Genomic DNA, 25,408 nt, shown 5'->3' on the forward strand with positions numbered 1-25,408 from the left:
GCCGGGCACTGTGGCTCACGCCTGTAATCCCAGCACTTTGCGATACCAAGGTACCAAGGCGGGTGGATAACCTGAGGTGGGGAGTTCGAGACCAGCCTGACCAACATGGAGAAACCCCATCTCTATTAAAAATAAAAAATTAGCCGGGCGTAGTGGCGTGCGCCTGTAATCCCAGCTACTCAGGAGGCTGAGGCAGGAGAATTGCTTGAACCCAGAGGCGGAGGTTGCAGTGAGCCGAAATCACACCATTGCACTCCAGCTTGGGCAACAATAGCGAACCTCCGTCTCAAATAAAAAAAAAATGCATACACGATCTTTAAAATGCAAGGCTTTCTCTTAAATTAGCCTAACTGAACTGCGTTGAGCTGCTTCAACTTTGGAATATATGTTTGCCAATCTCCTTTTCTAATGAATAAATGTTTTTATATACTTTTAGACATTTTTTCCTAAGCTTGTCTTTGTTTCATCTTTCACATTAGCCCAGATTCATGCAGCAGAGAGAGGGTTATCAGTGCAGAGAGAGATGAGTGAGCCCGGAGTCCTAGGGCCTGTCCCGGGATGGCAGATGAGCTTCCTGCCCCGTCACTGCCACCTTTCCCCTCTCAACCTCTGGACCCTGCACAGTGACCAGACAGCCTCTCTGGGGAGAATTATGCAGTGCCTAGGCTCCAGATCAGTGCTTCTGAACGGGGGGCAATTTTGCCTGCCAGAGGACATTTGACAACACCTGGGGCCTTTTTTGTTGTCACAGCCTGTTGGGGAAGAATGCTACCAGCATTCGTGGGAGGAGGCCAGGGATGTTGCTAAACATCCTACAGTGCACAGGACAGCCCCTCAACAAAGAATTACACAGCCCAAAATGCCAATAGTGTCACAGTTGAGAAAACCTGCTCTAGACCAAGGGTTGCTTTCCGCCGTGTGCCTCACCCCACCCCCACTCGTGTTCCCTAATCCCGTCTCCAAAGGATGGCAGCAGACCAGCCCAGGCTCGTGGAAGATCAGATCATGATCCCCTCCAGCTCTGCAGGAGACAAGACCTGTCTCCCAGCATTCCTCATTGTTCCCAGGTCGCACGGGGCGTGGGCTATGCTGCAGGCGGGCTGCCCCCTGAAGCCTGCCCACCCCTCTCCAGCTCCTGAAGTCTTCTCTGCTGAGTCACCTTAGAACCGGAGGCTGTGAGCTGGCTGTCGTGACCACACTGGTGCCTCTGCTGTCATGACAACAGCACACTACGTCAGCAGTGCTCCCTGGGCACTGAGCTCCCTCTTTGCGGGGAGAAGACAGTAACGAAAAATGACAAGCATGAGGCAGAGGGGAAGATGGCGCCTCCGAATCACGCTTGGGTGGTGCAGGAGCATGGAGGTGCTCTTAAGGCTCTCGATGGGAAAGGGTTAATGGTCCTGATTGCAGGAATAGCTGAGTCAGAGGTGGGGCTTCCTCCACTCCCCCACCCCACCCCACCCCTTCCACCATTAGGGACCCTCTTGCCTTGCTCTTGCTACTCTGCTCTGGGTGGTCATTGCGAAAAGCCCGCACCAACCATGCCAATGGCAGCCAGACGAGGACACAGCCTGGCTCTGGGTCCCAGGAGGAAAGGCAATCCCAGAAAGGCAGGGTCAGGGACTGGAGTCCTGTGGGTGCCTTTTAAGCAAAGATTATCACCAGGCAGGCTAAACTTAGCAACCAGCTTTTAGCTAGAAGGGCAGGGGGCTGGTGTCAGGTTATGCTGGGCCAGCAAAGGGGCCCGGGGTCCCCCTCCCATGCACCGCTGATGGGCCAAGGCCACCCCACCCCACCCCCTTCCTTACAAATGTTCAGTACCCTCCCATCCCACACTCACAAACCTGGCCCTCTGCCCTCCTACCAGAAGAATGGATCCCCTGTGGGAAGGGGCAGGGGGCCTGTTCCCACCGTGTGCCCAAGACCTCTTTTCCCACTTTTTCCCTCTTCTCGACTCACCCTGCCCTCAATATCCCCCGGCGCAGCCAGTGAAAGGGAGTCCCTGGCTCCTGGCTCGCCTGCACGTCCCAGGGCGGGGAGGGACTTCCGCCCTCACGTCCCGCTCTTCGCCCCGGGCTGGATGGAATGAAAGGCACACTGTCTCACCCTAGGCAGCACAGCCCACAGGTTTCCAGGAGTGCCTTTGTGGGAGGCCTCTGGGCCCCCACCAGCCATCCTGTCCTCCGCCTGGGGCTCCAGCCCGGAGAGAGCCGGTGGTGCACACAGGGCCGGGATTGTCTGCCCTAATTATCAGGTCCAGGCTACAGGGCTCCAGGACATCGTGACCTTCCATGCAGAAACCTCCCCCTCAAGCCGCCTCCCGAGCCTCCTTCCTCTCCAGGCCCCCACTGCCCAGTGCCCAGCCCAGGCCTCGGTCCCTGAGAGGCCAGGAGCCAGGAGATGGGGAGGGGGAAGTGGGGGCTGGGAAGGGGGAAGTGGGGGCTGGGAAGGGACCACGGGCCCCAGCCCGAGGCCCATGGGCCCCTCCTAGGCCTTTGCCTGAGCTGTCCGGTGTCACTACCGCAGAGCCTCGAGAAGTTCCCCAACTTTCCCGCCTCTCAGCCTTTGAAAGAAAGAAAGGGGAGGGGGCAGGCCGCGTGCAGCCGCGAGCCGTGCTGGGCTCCGGCTCCAATTCCCCAGCTCAGTCGCTCCCAAAGTCCTCCTGTTTCATCCGTGCGTGTAAGGGCCCCCGTCCTTGACTCCCTAGTCTCCTGCTGCCCACAGTCCAGTCCTGGGAACCAGCACCGATCACCTTCCATCAGGCCAATCTCAGTCCCTTCCCCCCTCCGTCGGGGCCCACACGCTCGGTGCGTGCCCAGTTGAACGAGGCGGCTGCGGAAAAAAAAAGCGGGGAGAAAGTAGGGCCCGGCTACTAGCGGTTTTACGGGCGCACGTAGCTCAAGCCTCAAGTCCTTGGGCTGGGACTGGCTGAGCCCGGCGGGAGGCGGGGCCGAGTCACCGCCTGCCGCCGCGCCCCCGGTTTCTATAAATTGAGCCCGCAGCCTCCCCTTTCGCTCTCTGCTCCTCCTGTTCGACAGTCAGCCGCATATTCTTTTGCATCGCCAGGTGAAGACGGGCGGAGAGGAACCCGGGAGGCTAGAGACGGCCTGAAGGCGGCAGGGGCGGGCGCGGGCCGGACGTGTTCGCGCCGCTGCGGGGTGGGCCCGGGCGGCCTCCGCATTGCAGGCGCGGGCGGAGGACGTGATGCGGCGCGGGCTGGGCATGGAGGCCTGGTGGGGGGAGGGGAGGGGAGGCGTGGGTGTCGGCTGGGGCCACTAGGCGCTAACTGTTCTCTCCCTCCGCGCAGCCGAGCTACATCGCTGAGACACCATGGGGAAGGTGAAGGTTGGAATCAACGGGTGAGTTCGCGGGTGGCTGGGGGGCCCTGGGCTGCGACCGCCCCCGAACTGCGTCTACGAGCCTTGCGGGCTCCGGGTCTTTGCAGTCGTATGGGGGCAGGGTAACTGTGCCCCGCAAGGAGAGCTCAAGGTCAGCGTCCGGACCTGGCGGAGCCCCGCACCCAGGCTGTGGCGCCCTGTGCAGCTCCGCCCTTGCGGCGCCATCTGCCCGGAGCCTCCTTCCCCTAGTCCCCAGGAACAGGAGGTCCCTACTCACGCCAGAGATCCCGACCCGGACCCCTAGCTGGGGACGCTTTCTTTCCTTTCGCGCTCTGCGGGGTCACGTGTTGCAGAGGAGCCCCTCCCCCATGGCCTCCGGCACCGCAGGCCCCGGGATGCCAGTGCGCAGCGGGTGCATCCTTGTCCGGATGCTGCGCCTGCGGTAGAGCGGCCGCCATGTTGCAACCGGGAAGGAAATGAATGGGCCGCCGTTAGGAAACCCTGCCGGGGACTAACCCTGCGCTCCTGCCTCGATGGGTGGAGTCGCGTGTGGCGGGGAAGTCAGGTGGAGCGAGGCTAGCTGGCCCCTGAGCCGCAAGCCCGATTTCTCCTCCGGGTGATGCTTTTCCTAGATTATTTTCTGGTAAATCAAAGAAGTGGGTTTATGGAGTTTCTCCTGTGTCCCCTCCCCGCAGAGGTGTGGTGGCTGTGGCTTGGTGCCAAGCCGGGCGAAGCTGAGTCATGGGTAGTTGGAAAAGGACATTTCCACCTCAAAATGGCCCCTCTGGCGGTGGCCCCTCCCTGCAGCGCCGGCTCACCTCATGGCCCCGCTTTTCCCCTGCCAGCCTAGCGTTGACCCGACCCCCAAAGGCCAGGCTGTAAATGTCACCGGGAGGATTGGGTGTCTGGGAGCCTCGGGAAACCTGCCCTTCTCCCCATTCCGTCTTCTGGAAACCAGATCTCCCACCGCACCCTGGTCTGAGGTTAAATATAGCTGCTGACCTTTCTGTAGCTGGGGACCTGGGCTGGGGCTCTCTCCCATCCCTTCTCCCCACACACATGCACATACCTGTGCTCCCACTCCTGATTTCTGGAAAAGAGCTAGGAAGGACAAGAAACTTGGCAAATCAAAGCCCTGGGACTAGGGGGTTAAAATACAGCTTCCCCTCTTGGCCCCCGCCCCAATCTCTGTCCCTTTTGTAGGAAGGACTTAGAGAAGGGGTGGGCTTGCCCTGTCCAATTAATTTCTGACCTTTACTCCTGCCCTTTGAGTTTGATGATGCTGAGTGTACAAGTCTTTTCTCCCTAAAGGGTGCAGCTTGAAGCTGAGCTAGGCAGCAGCAAGCATTCCTGGGGTGGCATAGTGGAGTGGTGAATACCATGTGCAAAGCTTGTGCCCAGACTGTGGGTGGCAGTGCCCCACATGGCCGCTTCTCCTGGAAGGGCTTCCTGTGACTGGGGGTGTTGGGTAGCAATGGAGCCTTCAGTTGCAGCCATGCCGTAAAGCCAGGCCAGCCTGGCAGGGAAACTCAAGGGAGATAAAATTCAACCTCTTGGGCCCTCCTTGGGGGTAAGGAGATGCTGCATTCACCCTCTTAATGGGGAGGTGGCCTAGGGCTGCTCCCATATTCTGGAGAAGCCTCCCCTCCTCATGCCTTCTTGCCTCTCGTCTCTTAGATTTGGTCGTATCGGGCGCCTGGTCACCAGGGCTGCTTTTAACTCTGGTAAAGTGGATATTGTTGCCATCAATGACCCCTTCATTGACCTCAACTACATGGTGAGTGCTGCCCCAGAGCTGGTGTGGGAGGAGCCACCTGGCTGATGGGCAGCTCCTTCATACCCTCGCGTATTCTCCCAGGTTTACATGTTCCAGTATGATTCCACCCATGGCAAATTCCATGGCACCGTCAAGGCTGAGAACGGGAAGCTTGTCATCAATGGAAATCCCATCACCATCTTCCAGGAGTGAGTGGAAGACAGAATGGAAGAAATATGCTTTGGGGAGGCAACTAGGATGGTGTGGCTCCCTTGGGTCTATGGTAAGCTCATGTCCCTCAATATGGTCCTGTCCCCGTCTCCCCCCACCCCCATAGGCGAGATCCCTCCAAAATCAAGTGGGGCGATGCTGGCGCTGAGTACGTCGTGGAGTCCACTGGCGTCTTCACCACCATGGAGAAGGCTGGGGTGAGTGCAGGAGGGCCCACGGTAGGGGAAGCTGACTCAGCCCTGCAAAGGCAGAACCCGGGTTTATAACTGTCTACTTTTCTGCTGTAGGCTCATTTGCAGGGGGGAGCCAAAAGGGTCATCATTTCTGCCCCCTCTGCTGACGCCCCCATGTTCGTCATGGGTGTGAACCATGAGAAGTACGACAACAGCCTCAAGATCGTCAGGTGAGGGAGGCAGGGCCAGTGGAGAAGCGGCCAGCCTGGCACCCTGTGGACATGCTCCCCTGACTTGCCCCCCCGCTCCCTCTTTGTTTGCAGCAATGCCTCCTGCACCACCAACTGCTTAGCACCCCTGGCCAAGGTTATCCATGACAACTTTGGTATCGTGGAAGGACTCATGGTATGAGAGCTGGGGAATGGGACTGAGGCTCCCGCCTTTCTCATCCAAGACCGGCTCCTCCTACCTGCCGGGGCTGCATGCAACCCTGGGGTTGGGGGTTCTGGGGACTGGCTTTCCCATAATTTCCTTTCAAGGTGGGGTGGGAGGTAGAGGGGTGATGTGGAGAGCACTCTGCAGGGCCTCACTCCCTCCTTTTGCAGACCACGGTCCATGCCATCACTGCCACCCAGAAGACTGTGGATGGCCCCTCCGGGAAACTGTGGCGTGATGGCCGCGGGGCTCTCCAGAACATCATCCCTGCCTCTACTGGCGCTGCCAAGGCTGTGGGCAAGGTCATCCCTGAGCTGAACGGGAAGCTCACTGGCATGGCCTTCCGTGTCCCCACTGCCAATGTGTCAGTGGTGGACCTGACCTGCCGTCTAGAAAAAGCTGCCAAATATGATGACATCAAGAAGGTGGTGAAGCAGGCGTCGGAGGGCCCCCTCAAGGGCATCCTGGGCTACACTGAGCACCAGGTGGTCTCCTCCGACTTCAACAGCGACACCCACTCCTCCACCTTCGATGCTGGGGCTGGCATTGCCCTCAACGACCACTTTGTCAAGCTCATTTCCTGGTATGTGGCTGGGGCCAGAGACGGGCTCGGAAAAAGTGGTGCAGGGTCTGGCGCCCTCTGGTGGCCGGCTCAGAAAAAGGGCCCTGACAACTCTTCATCTTTCAGGTATGACAACGAATTTGGCTACAGCAACAGGGTGGTGGACCTCATGGCCCACATGGCTTCCAAGGAGTAAGAGCCCTGGACCACCAGCCCCAGCGAGAGCACGAGAGGAAGAGACAGACCCTCACTGCTGGGGAGTCCCTGCCACACTCAGTCCCCCACCACACTGAATCTCCCTTCCTCACAGTTTCCATGTAGACCCCTTGAAGAGGGGAGGGGCCTAGGGAGCCGCACCTTGTCGTGTACCATCAATAAAGTACCCTGTGCTCAGCCAGTTACTTGTCCTGTCTTATCCTAGGGTCTGGGGCAGAGGGGAGGGAAGCTGGGCTTGTCAAGGTGAGACATTCTTGCTGGGAGGGACCTGGTATGTTCTCCTCAGACTTAGGGTAGGGCCTCCAAACAGCCTTGCTTGCTTCGAGAACCATTTGCTTCCCGCTCAGACGTCTTGAGTGCTACAGGAAGCTGGCACCACTGCTTCAGAGAACAAGGCCTTTTCCTCTCCTTGCTCCTAGTCCTAGACTATCTGCTGTTGGCCAAACATGGAAGAAGCTATTCTGCGGGCAGCCCCAGGGAGGCTGACAGGTGGAGGAAGTCAGGGTTCGCACTGGGCTCTGATGGTGACTGGTTAGTGGAGCTCAGCTGCAGCGGGCAATTCCGGCTTGGCCTCCGCAGCTGTGAGGTCTTGAGCACATGCTCTATTGCTTTCTGTGCCCTCGTGTCTTATCTGAGGATGTCATTGTGGCCAGCCCCTAAGGTCTTCAGCAGGATTCACCTAGGTAAACCAAGTACCTAAAACCATGCCCAAGACGGTAAGGATTATATAACGTTTAAAAATCGGTAAAGTTAATGCCCACCTCGCATAGTTTTGAGGAAGATGAACTGAAATGTGTCAGGGTGACTTACTTCCATCATCATCCTTAGGGAAGCTTGGGTAGGGGCAAGGCATGTAGCTGGGACCTAGGTCCAGACCCCTGGCTCTGCCACTGAACAGTTCAATGGCTTTGGGCAGTTACTCCCGGGCTTCACTTTGCACGTGCACTTACCTAGTGGAGACAAAAGTAAATACCTCGGTAGAGCGCGCACGCCTGTAACCCCAGCACTTTGGGAGGCCAAGGTGGGTGGATCACCTGAGGTCAGGAGTTTGAGACCAGCCTGGCCAACATGGTGAAACTCCGTCTCTACTAAAATTACAAAAATTAGCCAGGTGTGATGGCGCACGCCTATAGTCCCAGCTACAGGCGTGCTGAAGCAGGAGAATCGCTTGAACCCTGGAGGTGGAGGCTGCAGTGAGCTGAGACCACGCCACTGCACTCCAGCCTAGGCAACAGAGTATGAGACTCCATCTCAAAAAAAAAAAAAAAAAAAAGTACCTACCTCAGAGTTCAAACTAGTGAATATTAGGAAGTGCTTGAGACAGTGACACCAAAGTTCACAATAAATACTCGCTAGTTTCATTATTATTAAAGAATCCATTTGAATGTCAGCTCAACACAGCCCCCTATACCGAGGCATCGTGAATCGCATCTCCCCAGCTTCTCCAGGCGTTTCCAAGAATCAGGGACACTGTAGCCTGTTGGTCTCAGTGTATGACAGACACGGAGGAGGCACACCTTTAGCTGATACTTAAACAGAGACCCTGAGCGCACATAGACCCGCGCGCACATGCACGGAGCTTCACCTTCTCTGTCATTTTGCAGTGACCAGGAGAGCAAGAGCTCCCTCCTCCCTTCAAAACACTGTGCCCATCCGGGGCACTAAGGCCTCTTGAAAGCACGGCACCTCCACGAGGGAGGGCCACAGCCACATATGCTCCACCTGGCAGGTGGACAGCATGAGCATGTGGACCATAGCAGGGACGAGGTGCCCCGGCCAGCCCCAACGCCCTCCGCCGCTGACAGGGACAGAAGCCCTTTCCAACTGCGTGTGCTGCAGAGGCCATGCGTAGCCTCCAGCTGCATTCTATTCCACTCCAGTGCCTGGGCCAGTTAGCACCAGTGTGGAAGACAGTGAGCTGGCTCCGGACAACAGGGATGGAGGAAAGGTCCCATATTCACATTCCTGATACGTGGACAAGGTGAGGGGCCGCAATCGCTCTGGCAGCATTTTAAAGATGGGGAAGTAGCAGACACCCACGCGTGAAGGCAGGACAGCCCCAACTGTGGTGGAAATGGCCCCAGAATGGTAGGGCCAAGCCTAGCTCCAGACACCCCAGAGCCCTGGAGAAGCCAAGACCGAGGGAGAAAGCCCGAGGGAGGAGCGCCCCAGTCCCCAGGGGCCGGCCTGGTGCAGAGCTACAGCTGATGTTCCCCTCTGTGCAGCCCCACCCTCTGCCTCGCTGAGTTCCCAGCTGTGAGGGCCTCGGGTGCAAGGGGGAGGAAGGTCTCTATCTCATGGAGCTATCAGATGAGACATCGCGATCGGAGTCCTCAGCCTCGCTTGGCGGTGGCGGCGGGTCGCTAAGCGGGACCGCAGCGAAAGCAGGAGACTTTCTAGAAAAAAACACCAGTTGTCAACCTTGGGGCAGGCAGGAATCCTGAAGACGGCACTCCTCTTCCTGCTGCCTCATCCTCTGGCAGCAGGTGAGAAGTACCGGAAGCGAGGGCGGGGCCGCAGGATGGCGACGGAGTGGCAGGAACTGAACTCTCTCCAACCCCACCCTGACAGGGAAATGGGCCCCGCCTGTGTCTGGGGAACTCAGAGGCTGAGGTCAGGCATGGTGGCTCACGCCTGTAATTCCAGCACTCTGGGAGGCCGAGGCAGGTGGATCATGATGTCAGCAGTTCAAGGCAAGCCTGGCCAACATGGTGAAACCCCATCTCTACTAAAAATGCAAAAATTAGCCAGGTGTGGTGGCAGGTGCCTGTAATCCCAGCTACTCGGGAGGCTGAGGCAAGATAATCGCTTGAACCTGGGAGGCGGAGGTTGTAGTGAGCCCAAAACAAAGAAAAAAGAAATAGCTGAAGTCACAGTAGGAGAGAAGCTGCTGAGCCTCCAGCACCCCGACTCCAGGGCCTTGGCTTTATGTCTATCTGCAGTATTTTTGTGATTTTTAAAAATTCACTTTCTTGTTGCGGTGTAACTTACACAGGGTCAAATGCACAAATCATGGCCCTGACTTTAGATAAAAATCTGCCCCCACAACCCTTCTGTTCCTTACCAGTTTTTAAACTGCCTCTAACCAGGGGAACCACCAGAGCTGGTGGCCTTGGGAGATTTCAGCCCTCCCGCCATGAATAGACATAGCGTCATCCAACTGCCAAGGGAGAGAGCTGTGGGTCTGGGCCAGCCACACCAGGTAACTCCCAAAGGGCAGCCCCACAGCAAGATGTGACCCAGTCATTGCCTGAGGGTCTTTGGGGCTGTGTCCCCCCGGAAGTCCCCATGCCCAGGGGAGGCGCCTACCGGTCTCCAGACTGGGTAATGAGCCGGCGGCAGGTCTCCATCTGCACGTCCAGGCCACGCTTCATGCTGCACATCTCCATGTACTCGTGCAGGTGCCGGTTCATGTCGTTCTTGGCCGTGGCCAGCTCCAGCTGTGGTGGGGCAGGCAGGGCCATCGGGGTTAACAGGTGGGGTTCACAGCGCCTCTGTTGCCCCCGCCAGGAGGCTAACACGCCAAGAGCAGTGGCTGGGCCGGGGGCCCAGGCAGCCATTACTGAAGGCTCAGATTTTAAAATAAATCAGACCAAGGCAGAAGGCACCGAATACACTATCATTTCCTCTGGTTTTCCTGGAAATCTTTGCCTATGGAGGAATGCAAAGGTACTGCTGCAGGCTGTGTTCTTTTAAGACTGGTAAGAGTGGTGAGTAAAGTCAGCGTGGGCGGGATGGAGCAGATCCACAGGCTCCCAGGGCCACACAGGTTCCCGTGGGGCCCAGCTCCCCCCTCATCCCCTGTACTGCGTTGGTCCTGGGCCATCCCCTCACTGCACTGTGAGCTCCCGTAAGGGTTAGCGACGGGTCTTCCTCATCCTGGCAGACCCAGACCTTGAAGGGAATTAACTCTCTCTGTGACGTGCCAATGAGACCCGTGGCACACAAGCCTGGCTCACTGCTGAAAGGGGCCCAATCCTCTTACCATTCTCTCCTTATCACTTTATTTTCTCACCTAAAAGCCATTTTCAGACACTAAAAGGAAGACTCCCATATTGGAGGTGCCACTGATTCTGAGACATGTCCTGACTTCAGAAATGTCACACGTGGAAAACACGGGGCTCAGAATCAAAGAAATCCGGTCTCCCTCCCAGGGCCCATTCTGCAGCCCACACTCTGAGGCAGGCGGAGAGGCAGGGCCCAGGCAGCACAAACTCAGTGCCAGGGACAGTTGACTGCCTCTCTTTGTTTTGGGTACAAAGGGCAGGGGCCACAAGGGGAGGCAAAATGAAACTGCCTGGAGATGACATTCGTGACTGCCTGAGTGAAGAGAACGGGGAGGATATCAGCTGTGATAATGTGGATTGGACAGAGAGGGTGGGAACTTAGAGAAAGAAGGAAACAGGTTACAGGGTCAGACAACAGAGATGGTCAGGACAGTGACATTTGGAGTGAGATGGCAGCTGGCTGGGTGAGAAACCCTAGTGGGGACAGCTTCACTGGCAGGCTTGGATCCACAGCTGGGGCCCCACAGTAGTGGGAGGACAGGACACAGTGACTGTTCAACCCAGGGGGAAAATACAGTGCCATCGGCCCTTGTTCAGATCAGCTTCCTACACCCCAATTTCTCCACCTTGGAAGAACCAGAGTGCAGGGAGCTGGGTTCTGGAACCATCACTCAGGGAGACTGGGAAGAAGGAAATGAACCAAATATATTCTACTGAAATACAAGGCTAGTACTGCCACCAGTAGTCTCTGCATATGTCTATGTCCCCACTTAATTCACAAATTTACAGCAGGAACAAGGTCAGGAGGTGAACATGCATGTCAGGAGATGTCCTTGACAAGCTACCTTGAAAACTGCAGGCTCGCTGTGTGAACAGACTTGGGGGTGAGACGGGAGGAGATGGAGAGAGAGAGGTGAGGAGCGGTGGGGAAGAACTGCCTCCCGCCCACCACTCTGGGCCTTGGCTTTACCAGAGCAACTGGTCCTTGCTCCATCTTAGTGACCCTGAGAGATCAAAGGTCACAAAGATAAAGGCACCTTGGGTACTCCTGAGGTCAGCAAGTCCTCCTAACGGTTCCCCTAATGCAGAAGTCCCCAAATCCCAGGCCATGGACCAGTACCTGTCTGTGGCCTGTTAGGAACCAGGCCAAATAGCAGGAGGTGAGCAGTGGGTAAGTGAGTGAAGCTTCATCTGTATTTACAGTTGCTCCCCATCACTGGCATTACGGCCTGAGCTCCACCTCCTGTCAGATCCGCGGTGGCATTAGATTCTCATAGGAGCATGAACCCTGCTGTGAACTGCACACGCGAGGGATCTAGGTTGTGTGCTCCTTATGAGAATCTAATGTCTGATGATCTGTCACTGTCTCCCATCACCCCCAGATGGGACCGTCTAGTTGCGGAAAACAAGTTCCGGGCTCCCACTGATTCTACATTATGGTGAGTTGTAGAATTATTTCATTATATATTACAACGTAATAATAATAGAAATAAAGTGCACAGGCCGGACGCAGTGGCTCATGCCTGTAATCCCAGCACTTTGGGAGGCCGAGGTGGTGAATCACCTGAGGTCGGGAGTTCGAGACCAGCCTGACCAACATGGAGAAACCCCGTCTCTACTAAAAATACAAAATTAGCCAGGCATGGTGGCGCATGCCTGTAATCCCAGCTACTTGGGAGGCTGAGGCTGAACTGCTTGAGCCCAGGAGGCGGAGGTTGCAGTGAGCCAAGATTGCACCATTGCACTCCAGCCTGGGCAACAAGAGCAAAACTCTGTCTCAAAAAAATAAAATAAAATAATTTTTAAAAATAGTAATAAAGTGCACAATAAATGTAATGTGCTTGAATCATCCCAAAATCATTCCCCCCGGATCAGTGGAAAAACTGTCTTCCACAAAACCAGTCCCTGGTACCAAAAAGGTTGGGGACTGCTGCCTAAAGTCATTGTACTGGGACAGATGAGGAGTCAGATGATTTGAAAATACCTCTATTTTTTTTTTTTTTTTTTTGAGATGGAGTCTCGCTCTGTTGCCCAGGCTGTGGTGCAGTGGTGCAATCTCCACTCACTGCAGTCTCCACCTCCACTGTAGCCTCCACCTCCACTGCAGCCTCCACCTCCCAGATTCCAGCAATTCTCCTGCCTCAGCCTCCCAAGTAGCTGGGATTACAGGTGCCCACCACAATGCCTGGCTACTTTTTGTATTTTTAGTAGAGAGGGGGTTTCACATGTTGGTGGCCAGGCTGGTCTCACACGCCTGACCTCAAGTGATCTGCCCGCGTTGGCCTCCCAAAGTGCTGGGATTACAGGCGAGAGCCACCACGCCCGGCCAAAAATAGCTTAAAAGGCATGATTCCATTTAAGATATTATTTTCATTCTTCAGATCATGTTTTACACTGGGCACCTGAGGTCCAGGGAAGACTAGGGAGAGATGGCAGCTCGAGATCTCTTCTTCACGAGGATGGCCGCACAAAGGCCCCTACTTGCTTGAAGGCACAGTGAAAACACAGACCTTAAATCCACCATCCAAAAGAGGGAGGCAAGAATCAGGTCAGGCAGGAGGAGGAAACATCGAGCTGCGGTAGACAGGAGGGTAGGGAGGACTGGTTTCCCTTGCCATGTCTTTAGCTAGCAGCACAAATCCAGGAAACCTCATCTACCTGGCCAAGAAAACCAGGTTTGATGCAGGAGCAGGACAGTTTGATGTGTGTTGGGAGAATGAGTATATAGGAAAATAATTTCTTGACTTCCTTCTCAAATACCTCCAATGTGAGAGCAATAAGAATAAAGTCAAGGCCGGGGGCGGTGGCTCACACCTGTAATCCCAGCACTTTGGGAGGCCAAGGCGGGTGGATCACGAGGTCAGGAGATCGAGACCATCCTGGCTAACATGGTGAAACCCCGTCTCTACTAAAAAATACAAAAAATTAGCCAGGCGTGGTGGTGGGCGCCTGTAGTCCCAGCTACTCCAGAGGCTGAGGCAGGAGAATGGCATGAACCCACGAGGCAGAGCTTGCAGAGAGCCGAGATCATGCCACTGCACTCCAACCTGGGCGACAGAGCGAGCCTCCATCTCAAAAAAAAAAAAAAAAAAAAAAAAAGAATAGTCACTCTCTCCCTATCCACTGGTTTCACTTTCCACAGCTTCAGGTACCCAAGGTGAACCTTGATCTGAAAATATTAAATGAAAGATTCCAGAAATAAACAATTCCTAAGTTTTAAATTGCACGCTATTCTGAGTGGCCTGATAAAATCTCACTCTATCGGCTGGGCGTGGTTGCTCACGCCTGTAATCCCGGCACTTTGGGAGGCCAAGGTGGGCAGATCATGAGGTCAGGAGATCAAGATCATCCTGGCTAACACGGTGAAACCCCGTCTCTACGAAAAAATACAAAAAAAAAATTAGCTGGGCGTGATGGCAGGTGCCTGTAGCCCCAGCTACTCCGGAGGCTGAGGCAGGAGAATGGCGTGAACCCGGGAGGTGGAGCTTGCAGTGAGCCGAGTTCAAGCCACTGCACTCCAGCCTGGGCGACAGAGCAAGACTCCATCTCGAAAAAAAAAAAAAAACTCACTCTATCCAGACCAGGACATGAACCCTCCCTCTGTCCCAAGGATCCACACTGTCTACACTGCCTGCCCATTAGTTACTTGGTAGCCATCTCAGTGATCAGATTGACTGTCGTGGTATCGCAGTGCCTGTGTTCAAGGAACCCTTATTTTTACTTCATAATGGCCCCAAAGCACAAGAGTAGTGATGCTGGCAATTTGGATATGCGAAAGAGAAGCCAAAATATGCTCCCTTTAAGTGAAAAGGTAAAAGTTTTCAACTTAATAAGAAACAGAATCCGATTCTGAGGTTGCTAAGCCCTACAGTAAGAATGAATCTTCTATCCGTGAAATTGTAAAGAAAGAAAAAGAAATTTGTGCCAGTTTTGCTGTCACACTTCGAACTGTAAAAAGTACTGCCACAGAGCATGCTAAGTGCTTAGTTAAGATAGAAAAGGCATTGAATGTATGGGTGGAAGACATGAACAGAAACACGTTCCAGTTGACAGCAACTGGACCCAAGCTATCAGGAGGTCAGTGCTATCTTTGGTTTCAGGCATCCACTGTGGGTCTTGGAACACATGCCCTGCAGATAAGGGGGGGACTACGTATGAATCTCCCATGTGGGCTTGAAGAGAGGCTGAGAGGCAGAGAAGGCTCCATGCCTCTCCCCAAGTCAGAGCGTCGGGAAAGGACCATCTCACCAGGCCAGGAGAGCTCCCCGGGGGTCCCGTCCATCCCTCCTCCCACAGCAACAGCAACCTCCATTGTGTGGTTCCACAAATCCTTCCTTTTTTTGTTTGTTTTTTTGAGACTGAGTCTCGCTCTGTCGCCCAGCTGGAGTGCAGTGGCGTGATCTCGGCTCACTGCAAGCTCCGCCTCCCAGGTTCACGCCATTCTCCTGCCTCAGCCTCCCGAGTAGCTGGGACTACAGGCGCCCGCCACCGCACCCGGCTAATTTTTTTTGTATTTTTCGTAGAGACGGGGTTTCACCGTGTTAGCCAGGATGGTCTCGATCTCCTGACCTCGTGATCTTTCTGCCTCAGCCTCCCAAAGTGCTGGGATTATAGGCGTGAGCCACTGTGCCCGGCCTCCACAAATCCTTCCTGCAGCTCCTAAAGCCTAGAGTTTGAGTTAAAGCACCAGCTCTACTTGCCTCTAGGTACCTCTAGAAGGTACTTCAAGGCTTGGGAAAAAGCATGGAGATTTCTCTGTTATCTCAAAGGCTGAGTGGAAGAAATAGGAAAGTCCCAGTCCATCTCTGAGTGCTATGGCACTGACAGTGTTAAGAATAATAAAACAGTCCCCACTATGCTACACTCGCTATGAGCCAGACACTGCCCTAAGCTCTATATGTGCATTATTTCATCTGATCTTCTAAACAACCCTATAGGTGAGGTATTATTAAATTCCTCATTTTACAAATAAAAAGGCCCGGCACAGTGGCTCATGCCTGTAATCCCAACACTTTGTGAGGCCGAGTTAGGAGAACTGCTTGAACCCAGAAGTTTGAGGCCAGCCTGGAAAACATAGTGACACCCTGTCTCTGTAAAAAATAAAAAAATTAGCCGGGTGTGGTAGCACACGCCTGTGGTCCCAGCTACTTGGGAGGCTGAGGTAGGAGGATTGCTTGGATCCAGAAGATCAAGGCTGCAGTGAGCCTGGAGTGACAGAGCAAGACCCTGTCTCAAAAAAAGAAAGAAAGAAAGAAAGAAAGAAAGAAAGAAAGAAAGAAACAGGTATAGGGCTGGATACATGGCTCATGTCTCTAATTCTAGCACTTTGGGAGGCCGAGGCAGGAGGATCAACTTAAGCCCAAGAGTTTAAGACCTGCCTGGGAAACACAGGGAGACCCCATCTCTACAAAAAAAAAAATGATAAAAATTAGCTGGGTGTGGTGGCGCACACCTGTGGGCCCAGCTACTCAGAAGGCTGGGGTGGGAGGATCACTCCAGCCTAGGCAACAGAGTGAAACAGAGTGAGACCTTGTCTCAAAAAAGAAAGGACAGAAAGACAAGGGAGAGAGGGAGAGAGAGAGGGAGGGATAGAGGGGGAGAGGGAGAGGGGGGAGAGAGAGAGAGAGAAAAAGGAAGGAAGGAAGGAAGGAAGGAAGGAAGGAAGGAAGGAAGGAAGGAAGGAAGGAAACGAGGGAGGGAGGGAGGGGCTCAGAGGGAACAAGTAACTTATTACAAGTTCAGGGTGGTTGTAAGTAACAGAGCTGAGATTTTAACCGACATCTGTCTGTTTCCAGAGCCTGAGGTCTTCAGAGCCCACCAGAAGGACTATAGCTGAGAGATCACTCCTCCTCCCAAGACCTTGGTCTCTAGGGTCCTGCAACAGGGATGAGGCCACTGCGCCTGCAGCCCCACTCAAAACCCTCTGGGACACTGTGCCCCTGGCTTCCGCTCCTGCCCTTACCTCTATCTGGTCAATAGTCTCCTGATACTCCTTCTCCCGGGTTTTGAACAGGGACTCCGTATCTTTAATCACCTTCTCCAGGCTATCTTCCTGCTGCTGGAGTAGAAAGGGAAGCGGGGGAGGCCAGCCAAGGAGGGATGGGATGGGACGCATTCCAAAGGGCCAAGTCAGGGAGAGAGAGAGAGAGGAAGTCCGGTTAAAGAAACTGGAGAAAGAAAAGCAAAAGGATAAAGGAAGAGGGGAGACGCAGGTAGAGGATGACAGCCACATGGGGGGACAGAGCGAGGAGAGGAACGGGGGAGTGGGCGTCAGGCTGGAGAGGCAGAGCCAGAGGGCCCTGAGGCCGGGAGCAGAGGTTACCTCTCCCTGGGCCTCTGCAGCTGCCATGGCATAGCCTGAGAAATCCTCCCAAAGCAGCAGGGTCTCCTCAGTCTCCTCCCAAGTCAGGCTGTCACAGTCGTCCTCAAAATCATACTCCCTCCTAGAGACAGGGAACCCGGGTGTCAGGGCGGGCGGGGCCTCGTCCTGGCGGGGGACTGGGGAGCTCCGGCCTCCTGGGCTGCTGTGGCGTCGGTGCTGCAGGAGCACGGCCTGTGGACTCACAGCTGGTTGAGCATGCGCTGCATCTCCTCGTTGATGCTGAGGGCTGTGCTCTCCTCCTCATCCCCATCGGGCTGGCGGGGCCCCTCACTCTCCGACAGGGAGGTGTCCTCCTCGACGGCAGCCTTGCGCTCCCGCTTCCGCCCCCCCATGGATGGGACCTTAATGGGAGACAAGTGCAGAGACTACAGAGACGAGGCCGGGTGCATGAGGAGAAAGGGCGGGAGCAGGAGGCCGGGCAGAGAGGGTGGGAATGGGGGAGAAGCATGAACCAGCAGGAAGGGGGGAGCAGACAGAGAGAAAAGTCAGTTACAATGACAGGAACAGAAACACGGACAGTCACCAAGGGCCAGACACACAGCGGGGGCCAGGGCTGCAGACTGAGAAGGCACAACAAGAAGAAATCGAGAAAGAGAGCGGTCAGACAAGGGAGGAAGGGCTCATTGGGGCTGCAGTCAGATGTGCATGATGGCTCAAGAGGAAATTTTTTTTCTAAAAAAAGTCTTTTTTATTAAATGACTCAACTAAAAAAAAAAAAGCTTTAGGCCGCAAGGAGGATGAGGGTGCAATGTGTACAAAGGAGAACCTGAATCACATCCAGATCTGGAAAGCCGGGGGAGAAGGGAGAGAAAGAAATGCAGTCAAGAGAACAAGAGATAGAGAGAAAAAGGGGGAAGAGCAAGGAAAAGAGAAAGGGCAGAAAAAAATCCGTGCTCAAGAGCCCAGCGGACCCAAACTGAGGGCCAGGAGGCCTAGGCAGCTTAGAAACTGGGACTGGGACATTAATAAGCTTGCGTGAGATCAAACTAACCAGCTTCTTCTGTGGAGGAAGCAAGAGAGAAGATGAGAGGAAGAGAGGAGAGGAAGCAGACAGAGGAGAGAGAGGGGGAAGGGAGAGACGGCGTTAGAGACAGCTTCCACGATGTCCCTCCTGATGCTGCTCCTTACCCCCCAGCCTAGCCCTGTGAGGGCCCCAGTTGCCAGGTAAGGCTCCCCAAGCAGGAGGCAGGGCCTGCGTTCCAGGCCAGCCGCCAAGGAACCATCCACCTGCCCCACCCACCCCTGAGCGCAGAGGGCAGCTCCGTCCTCACCTGGAACATCTGGATCATGTCCTCACAGTTGCGCTGCTGAGCCACATCGCAGAGCTTGGCGGTGATGTCGATGCGGCGGCAGATGTCCATATCCACCTTCATGGCTTTCTCCTGGATCTTGGTGTCCAGCTCCGACAGGTTCTGTCCAGGGAGCCCAGGGAACAGTGAGGAGGCGCCCAGTTCTCCAGACAAGGACGAATTAGGCCTGGCAAGGTCCTCATCCTTCCCACCACATTGCACCGGTGCCTCTTCTGTGGAGTCTCCCTGAGCTGAGTGCACCCCTCTTCCTGGGTAGCGGTGGCCTCCCCACAGCACTGTGTGAATATGCTGGGCGTGGGGCGGCTCGGGCCACTGCTCCCTGGCCAAACGGAAGCCCTGGAGGGCATTGCCAGTGCCTGGGACATGCAAGGGCTCACTGGAACCATTAGCGGTCCTCATCCTCCTGGAACTTACATTCCCAGAGAGAAAGAGACTCCTGGGAATTATAAGAGTGGAGAAAGGACTATAATAATCGCAACAGCTAACACTCTTCCAGCTAACACTGCATGGCGGGCACTGTCCTGAGTACATGATCACCTTCACAATACTCCTGCAGAGCGCATGCGTTTATTTCCCCACGCCAAAGGTGAGGCCTCAGAGGCTGAGGAATCGGCCCAGGGCCCCGGCACCAGCTGCAGAGCCTCCACCCCAGAAGCTGCTCACCAACTGCTCTGCAACCCCAGGCCCTCAGAAGCTGCGCCACCTCTGTGACGCAACACCAAGACTTTTGTTCCTTCTCTTTCTCTGGAGTTAGGGGTGGCTAGGGGAAAAAGGGAAGGAGAGCAAAGAGAAGGGGAGGAGCCGTGGACGGGAGGCCAACAGGCCAACACTAGAAGGGCCTGCTCTTCTGGCCTCAGAAGCCTCACTTCGACCCTCGGGAAGCCTGGGGCTGCACTCACGTTACTCATGAGCCCCTTGAAGACCACCAGCTCAGCCTTCAACTGTTCCACCTTCAGTGCCAGCTCCTCCTGGCAGGCATCAGCTTCCTGGGCTTCCTGCAGTTGGGAGAAACCCTGATATTGGTGGCACTGCCCAGGTGGGAGGAAGATAAAGATGACAAGGAGGGACAGGGAGACGGCAGCAGGGCCATGGGCAGACAGGGGTACCCAGGGAAGCAGCAGCAGCGAGTGGGGCGCCACCCTCACCTCCTGGAGCTCATTTACACGGTCTTGCAGCTGGATCCGCACCGTGTACTCCTCTTCCCACCTGACAGACATGGGAAGGGCGGAGAGAGCTTAGGTACAGAGTCCTTCCCTGCCCCCATGTCTCCCTGTCCCCACCCGTCTGGCTCAGGCCTCAGACCCCAGTTCTGGTTCCCTGGATGGGGAGGAGCAGGGCACAGGAATGCCTGGCCAGCCAGCTGGTGACCAACTGCAGCTGTCACGTGGCTCTGTGCTTCCTGATGGGCGTCGAGCTCGCCAGCTGCCTTCCCGGAACCTCCGGGCTGAACACCAGGAGCTCTGTTTGGGCAAGTGCTGAGGCTCCGGTCCTCCGTGACGCCCATCCCCGCTCAGGCCCCAGCTCAGCCAGCTGTCTGGCTAGCCTCATTGCCCACCTCCTGCCCACACCAGACCACCAGGTCCACCCGGCCCAGTCTCCCACCTTCAGTCGCACAGATCCGGGCTCCCGCCTCCTGCCCGCACCAGAACAGAGCTCGTCAAGCCCGCTGCCCTGCCTCTGTGGTATCATTTAACCCTGTAAAAGCATCTGCAGGACACATACTGTATCAACAGAGTGGGTCAAGAGCCTGGTATGAGACACTCAAAGTCCTTCCCCACAAGCTCCAGAAACTGCCCACCCAGAGCCTGGCTGGGTGACCAGACTGGCTCAGAGGCCAGAAGTCCCACAGCAGCATGACAGCAGTGGACACACGAGCCTGGGGTTACTAGCACTCAAACCCAGAGGGAAAGAGAAAGTAGAGTATGTAAAGGGGCTCGGTGAGTACGGCAGATGAGAACTAGACACAGCCTCTTCCAGGGCCCAGAATTCAGAGATTAAGACTGCAAATGGGCCGGACGACACCCTGGGCCACAGGGCACGGTCCTAGGTAGGGCATGCTTCCCAGAGCCAGCTTTGTCATGTCTTATCAGCCATGGCAGGCGGTGCATATTCTATTCCATCACAGAGATGGAAGCCAGGCTGCTTAGGACCCATCCGGCGTGCCAGGGCCCTGCAGTCTAGCTGGCGTAGCAGCTCATCTCAAATCCTGTTCCTGTGAGCTCATCGCTTTTGTCAGCCTGAGAAGGGAGGGGAACTGCACCAAGGGAGAAACTTCAACATAAGAAAGGTGGTTAGGAAGGGCCCAAGAAGACAGCAAGAAAATTAAAATCTGAGTGGGCAGCTTCTGAAGCCTTGGGTTAAGCCCTTTCTTCCCCTTCCCTCCATCTTCCTTCCTATGTCAGCCTCTGGGTCCCATCTCTTCACTCACAGCTGCACTGCAGTATTCCTAATAATAACTCCTCCACATCACTTCAGCTGCCCCTCCCTGCTGGGCAGAGCAGGAGGAGGCAGCCAGCCCAGCCACCACCCTGCCGGCTCCCCACACAGCCCAGCTCCCAGCCTTCCTGGCTCCCAGCCCCCTTCCCTGTGTGTCCCGTAGGTGCTTCTCCCCTCCCCTCTGGCATTCTCATGCAGACAGGCCACTAAGGGCCTCAGTCGCATCAGGTTATGTTTTCTTAGCTAAGACCCTTATCTTTTCTGGGTCTTGGTTTCTTCATCTACGATGTGAAGGCATGAACTGTGGTGCCCTCATGCCCCTGGAGCCCACGAGTCCCTGGAGGAAGACAGTAAGCCTGTCAAGGGCATGCTAACCCTGGACAAGATGTGTGAAAGAGGGCAGGAGGGGCTATCTCACAGTGAGCTCAACAAAGCCTGTAAGAAACTTAAGTAAGGCAGTTATAGCTAAAGGTTAAGCTTAAGGAAATCTTACAGGGTAAAAAAAAAATCTACAAATGAATCATCTGGAAGCCCACTACAGTTGTATTTGTTCTTTAGCCAGACTTCACACAAACGGGTTCATTTTCACCTCCATTTCCATCTGGTCTCACTTACAAGGTTCCCTTAACATGGGCAGAATATGAGAGCGATTTCCATGTGTTCTGCATGAACCAAACACCTCTCTTCCAAAAAACTGTATCCCTGGGTTGAAGAGAGAAAGCAGGGACCATTCCTACGTTGGGAAAACGGGGGCTCAAAAAAAGGTCACACACAAGGCAGGGGAGCTGAAAATAGAACCCAGGAGGCCTTTAGCTACCTCCCAGTTTAGCGCTCAAGCCATCCCAGGCCTTCCAGGCAGAAGACAGGAGTTAAAGTGTTGCTATAAAGAGACCAGAATGAGAGCAGGAGATCTGGGGTGGAAGAAGAGTCACTGCCAGTATCACGTACCATCCAAGTCTAGCTACGGCTCTCTACACAGCAGCGTGCTGCAGAGCGATGAGCTAATCAGTCCCCAAGGAATAACTCTTTCCTGCCCTGGACAGCTGGACCAAGGACAAACGCTCCTTCAGTTTAAAAAAAAAAAAAAAAAGCTCCTGAGAACAGCAGTTGTTCCTGTGGTTATGGATGTATTCCAGAACTGTGCCTGTTCCACTGCTGAGCGTGTCAGTTAACTCCTGCAGGAGCAGAACAGGCTGGTTCTGGGTGGCAGAATGATGACTTCAGGACAGCTGAAACTCCCAAGGACACATAACATGAACCACAACTAAGGAAGCCAGCAAGAGGACAGGACTCAAGCTCAGAAAGCCTGCTGATCAGGTCAGGAGTTTGAGACTGGCCTGGGCAACGCAAAAAAATAAAAAAATAGCCAGGCATGGACATGGTAGTGCATACCTGCAGTCCCAGCTACTCAAGAGGCTGAGGCAGGATGACTGCTTGAGCCCAGAGGGATGAGGCTGCAGTGAGCCATGATGACGCTACTGCACTCCAGCCTGGATGACAGAGCAAGACCCTGTCTCAATATTTTAAGTCAAGGGTTTGTAGTAATGTATTCAATGCCACTTCTTGCCATCACTTTGCAATTATTGAAATGGGCATACTGAGTTCAGAAAGCAAATCTGATGCTTTCACAGGAGATGGAGCCACATTTGTGTTCTGGGTGGGATCACTAGTGCAGGAGAACATTCCATTTTCTTCTGAAGGCAAAATGCTTGTAGGTTTTGCCTCTTTACTTTGTATTTACTTCTAAAATTGCACTTGTTCACCTACCAGTGTTTATGAAATCGTGTATTTCGGATGCTTTTTCTATAATAAAACATTATCATTTGTGGGGGAAAAAAAAAAAAAAGAAAGCCTGCTGATCTGTGATCTGGTAAACTCCAGCAGGGTGGCGATCCCTGAAGGTCGCCCCCAGACCCAGCGGTCATTTCCTAGAACATTCAGCCAATCCTCACCCAGTGCTGAATCTCCGCTACACTGGGCTGCATAGGTAGTTCCCAGGCCCGCCCACAAGGGGTCATAATAGCTGAGATGAGAGGGGAGGCTGCCAAACCAAAGCCTGTCAGTCACCCCCTTCCTCCTCAAGGCATGGGTTGGAGTCTGCAAGACACTACCTCTGCTCTCACTCCTGTCCTGTCGGCTTGGTTATCAGCCATCTAAGGAATCCACTTGGTATACAGCCCGCACTCCTGGCATCACATCCCTTCCCCTTGCCCCTTGGGGTCGGGCTCCTCTCAGACAGCCAAATCTTCATCCACAGAATGCACTGGGCCCGCCCTGCGGCCTCGCAGTCCTAGGGAGCACCCATATCCCAGCTTCTCCCTGCTCAGTCCCCTGCTGGCTCTCCACTCTCCCTCCACCACTGGCGCTTTATACTGCCAAGATTCCCCTATCAGCCCTGCTCTCCACCCTCACCCTAGGGAATTCCCTTCACTCTTTCTTTTCCCAGTTTGTTGACCTACTCAAGCAATGGCTTGAGGTCCCGGAGCTTTTCCTATGAAACCACAGCAGGTACCTGGTTTCCATCAATATTCTTTGGGAAACCTTGGGCTGTGAAAGAATCACTCGTTGCAAGGTACAGCCCCTCCCTCACTACCCCCTTCCAATTTCACTCAATTTAGTCTCCCAAATTTACGCTATATCCTTGCCTCCTACATTTGAAGTTTATATCTCTAAACTGCCCCAGGGCTGAGACCGGTAGGGCTCAGCCCCAGTCCCTTTCACACCGCACAAAACCCGCAGTTAAGCCTGGATGGCAGAGACAAGCCGGAAAAGTAGGAATCCCCCCGTGTTCCGCTCCAGCGTCCTTCTTCCTGTCACGAGCGGGGCTTCTGCATTCTCTGCGGATTCTAGTCTCCCTGCATCCAGTTCCTTCCAAACTCCTCATTATACAGCACAAACTTTACTCTCATTCTTTTCACCCCTGATTCTTCCGAACCCACACCGACTCCCGGCCCGTTGTGAGTGGCATGACACAGAGAGCCCTGTCCCCCTTTCCCAATCCCTACCTCCGCTTGTACTCGTCCCGCTCCCGCTTCACTTTGGCCAGCACGTTGTAGAGAGCGCGGATCTCGGGCGTGATGGTGTCGATCTGGACGCCCACCCCGTCCGGGTGCACCCACGACAAGCCAGGCCCTTGCACCAGAGTGGGCTCCAGTCCCGGCCCGAGCCGGCGGGCGTGCGAGAACGACCAGATGGTGCCGGGCATGAAGCGGGCCGACGAGGAATAGGCGGTGGAGGTGGAGGTGGAGGACGACGAGAGGCTGGCCGCGGAGGGCGCGAGGGGGCCGGCCGGGGAGCGCGCGGGCGAGCCCAGCACCCGCGCCGAAGGGCTGCAGACAGCGGCCGGCCGGGCGCCCAGCTGCAGCCCCAGGGGCCGAATGGGGCTGACGAAGCCGGTCTGCACTGCCTGGTCGCGACGACCGAGGCCCCGCCGGCCCTGCTTACCCTCCTCCAGCGCTTGCTGCAGCTGCTTCTCCAACAGCCGGTTCCGGCGCTCCAGCTCATGCACCTTGGCCAGGAAGCAGCGGAACCGGAGGTTCAGGGTCTTGAGCACGTTGATGTTGGAGCCCAGGTCATTGCGGAGGGCCATGGCGGCAGGCGGGGCCGGGCCCGGCCCGGGCGGCGAGTAGGCAGCAGGGCCGGCTGGCGACAGAGGCGCCGGGGGCAAGTCTCCTCCCCCGGCGAAGTGGTCGCCTCCCAATGAGTCCCCCAGCGGCCCGGCCAGGCCCTGCTGCTCCTGCTGTAGGAGGAAGAGGTTGGGGCCGAATAACGGATTCATGGCTGCGCCTTCTGCTGGGAGATGCAGACCGGTGCAGGAGCAGGGATGGAGGGCGAGCGAGAAGAGCCAATGCGGCGCCGGCGGGACAGGGCCGACCAATCAGGCGGCTCGGCAGCAGGGCAGAGGTCAGGGGGCGGGCCGAGGGGGAAGCCAATGACAGGCTCCAATTGGAGGCCGGACCCTGGACCTTTCCGGGTCTGAGGCCGAGCCCGGGGATGAGGGGAGCCACCGCCTGGAATCCAGCCGGGGTGGCGTAAAGCCCAGAACCTCTAGTACCCCATGGGTTCTGTTGGCAAGCCCATCTCCCCTACACTACTTTTTTTTTTTTGAGACCGAATCTCACTGTCGCCCAGGCTGGAGTGCAGTAGCGCGATCCTGGCTCACAGCAACCTCAGCCTCCCGGGTTCAAGCGATTCTCCTGCTTCAGTCTCCCGAGTAGCTGGGATGACAGGCGCCCGCCACCACGCCCGGCTGGTTTTTTGTATTTTTAGCAGAGACGAGGTTTCACCATGTTAGCCAGGCTGGTCTCGAACTCCTGACCTCAGGTGATCCACCTGCCTTGGCCTCCCAGAAAGTGCTGGGATTACAGGCATGAGCCAGCGTGCCTGGCCTTCCCCTGCACTTCTATTGCCCTCCTCTCCCCAGAGTTCAATCACCCCTAGCTCTGACTCCAGGGCTTTCCCCTTCCTGGGAAGACCCAAGGATGCAGGAGCCTAAAACTGACCTTATTTCTCAGTAGCACCCAACCATTACCTCTCCTCAGAAGATCCCAGTCCCACCTTCC

At 55.5% G+C, this 25,408-nt stretch overlaps 2 protein-coding genes across 12 annotated transcripts; one reads left to right on the top strand and one right to left on the bottom strand.

The window, feature by feature from the left end:
• The first annotated feature begins 2,413 nt into the window (after positions 1-2,413).
• Positions 2,414-6,892, top strand: GAPDH (glyceraldehyde-3-phosphate dehydrogenase). The gene is made up of 9 exons (XM_054444391.1): positions 2,414-3,066; positions 3,308-3,359; positions 5,016-5,115; positions 5,197-5,303; positions 5,432-5,522; positions 5,613-5,728; positions 5,822-5,903; positions 6,104-6,516; positions 6,622-6,892. The coding sequence occupies exons 2-9, from the start codon at positions 3,331-3,333 to the stop codon at positions 6,689-6,691; spliced, it is 1,008 nt and encodes a 335-aa protein (XP_054300366.1). The 5' UTR covers positions 2,414-3,066; positions 3,308-3,330; the 3' UTR covers positions 6,692-6,892.
• Positions 6,893-8,046: 1,154 nt separating this feature from the next.
• IFFO1 (intermediate filament family orphan 1) lies at positions 8,047-24,694 on the bottom strand. Of its 11 annotated transcripts, XM_054444390.2 has the most exons (10): positions 23,852-24,682; positions 19,556-19,616; positions 19,310-19,405; positions 18,372-18,512; positions 18,092-18,100; positions 17,284-17,465; positions 17,041-17,161; positions 16,681-16,776; positions 10,021-10,151; positions 8,047-9,107 (listed from the first exon to the last, which is right to left on the bottom strand). In XM_054444390.2, exons 1-10 carry the CDS (start codon positions 24,622-24,624, stop codon positions 9,002-9,004), a joined length of 1,716 nt encoding a protein of 571 aa, XP_054300365.1. In that variant the 5' UTR covers positions 24,625-24,682; the 3' UTR covers positions 8,047-9,001. The 11 variants fall into 11 exon arrangements, with proteins under 11 accessions (XP_054300365.1, XP_054300356.1, XP_054300359.1 ...); XM_054444381.2 differs by lacking the exon at positions 18,092-18,100 and having other exon boundaries at positions 17,284-17,441; positions 23,852-24,694; XM_054444384.2 differs by lacking the exon at positions 18,092-18,100 and having other exon boundaries at positions 8,047-9,103; positions 16,681-16,773; positions 17,284-17,441; positions 23,852-24,684.
• Positions 24,695-25,408: the final 714 nt, after the last annotated feature.

Source organism: Pongo pygmaeus, chromosome 10 (assembly GCF_028885625.2).
Source record: "Pongo pygmaeus isolate AG05252 chromosome 10, NHGRI_mPonPyg2-v2.0_pri, whole genome shotgun sequence".
NCBI classification, from domain to species: domain Eukaryota; kingdom Metazoa; phylum Chordata; class Mammalia; order Primates; family Hominidae; genus Pongo; species Pongo pygmaeus.

Coding starts and splice junctions, on each gene's coding strand:
- GAPDH (XM_054444391.1), top strand. CDS start 3,331: ATGGGGAAGGTGAAGGTTGGAATCAACGG. Junction 3,360..5,015: donor GTGAAGGTTGGAATCAACGG/GTGAGTTCGCGG, acceptor CTCGTCTCTTAG/ATTTGGTCGTATCGGGCGCC. Junction 5,523..5,612: donor CCACCATGGAGAAGGCTGGG/GTGAGTGCAGGA, acceptor TTTCTGCTGTAG/GCTCATTTGCAGGGGGGAGC.
- IFFO1 (XM_063646904.1), bottom strand. CDS start 24,624: ATGAATCCGTTATTCGGCCCCAACCTCTTCCTCCTACAGCAGGAGCAG. Junction 19,617..23,851: donor CGGGACGAGTACAAGCGGAG/GTAGGGATTGGG, acceptor CATGTCTGTCAG/GTGGGAAGAGGAGTACACGG. Junction 17,162..17,283: donor CAGCGCATGCTCAACCAGCT/GTGAGTCCACAG, acceptor CCCTGTCTCTAG/GAGGGAGTATGATTTTGAGG.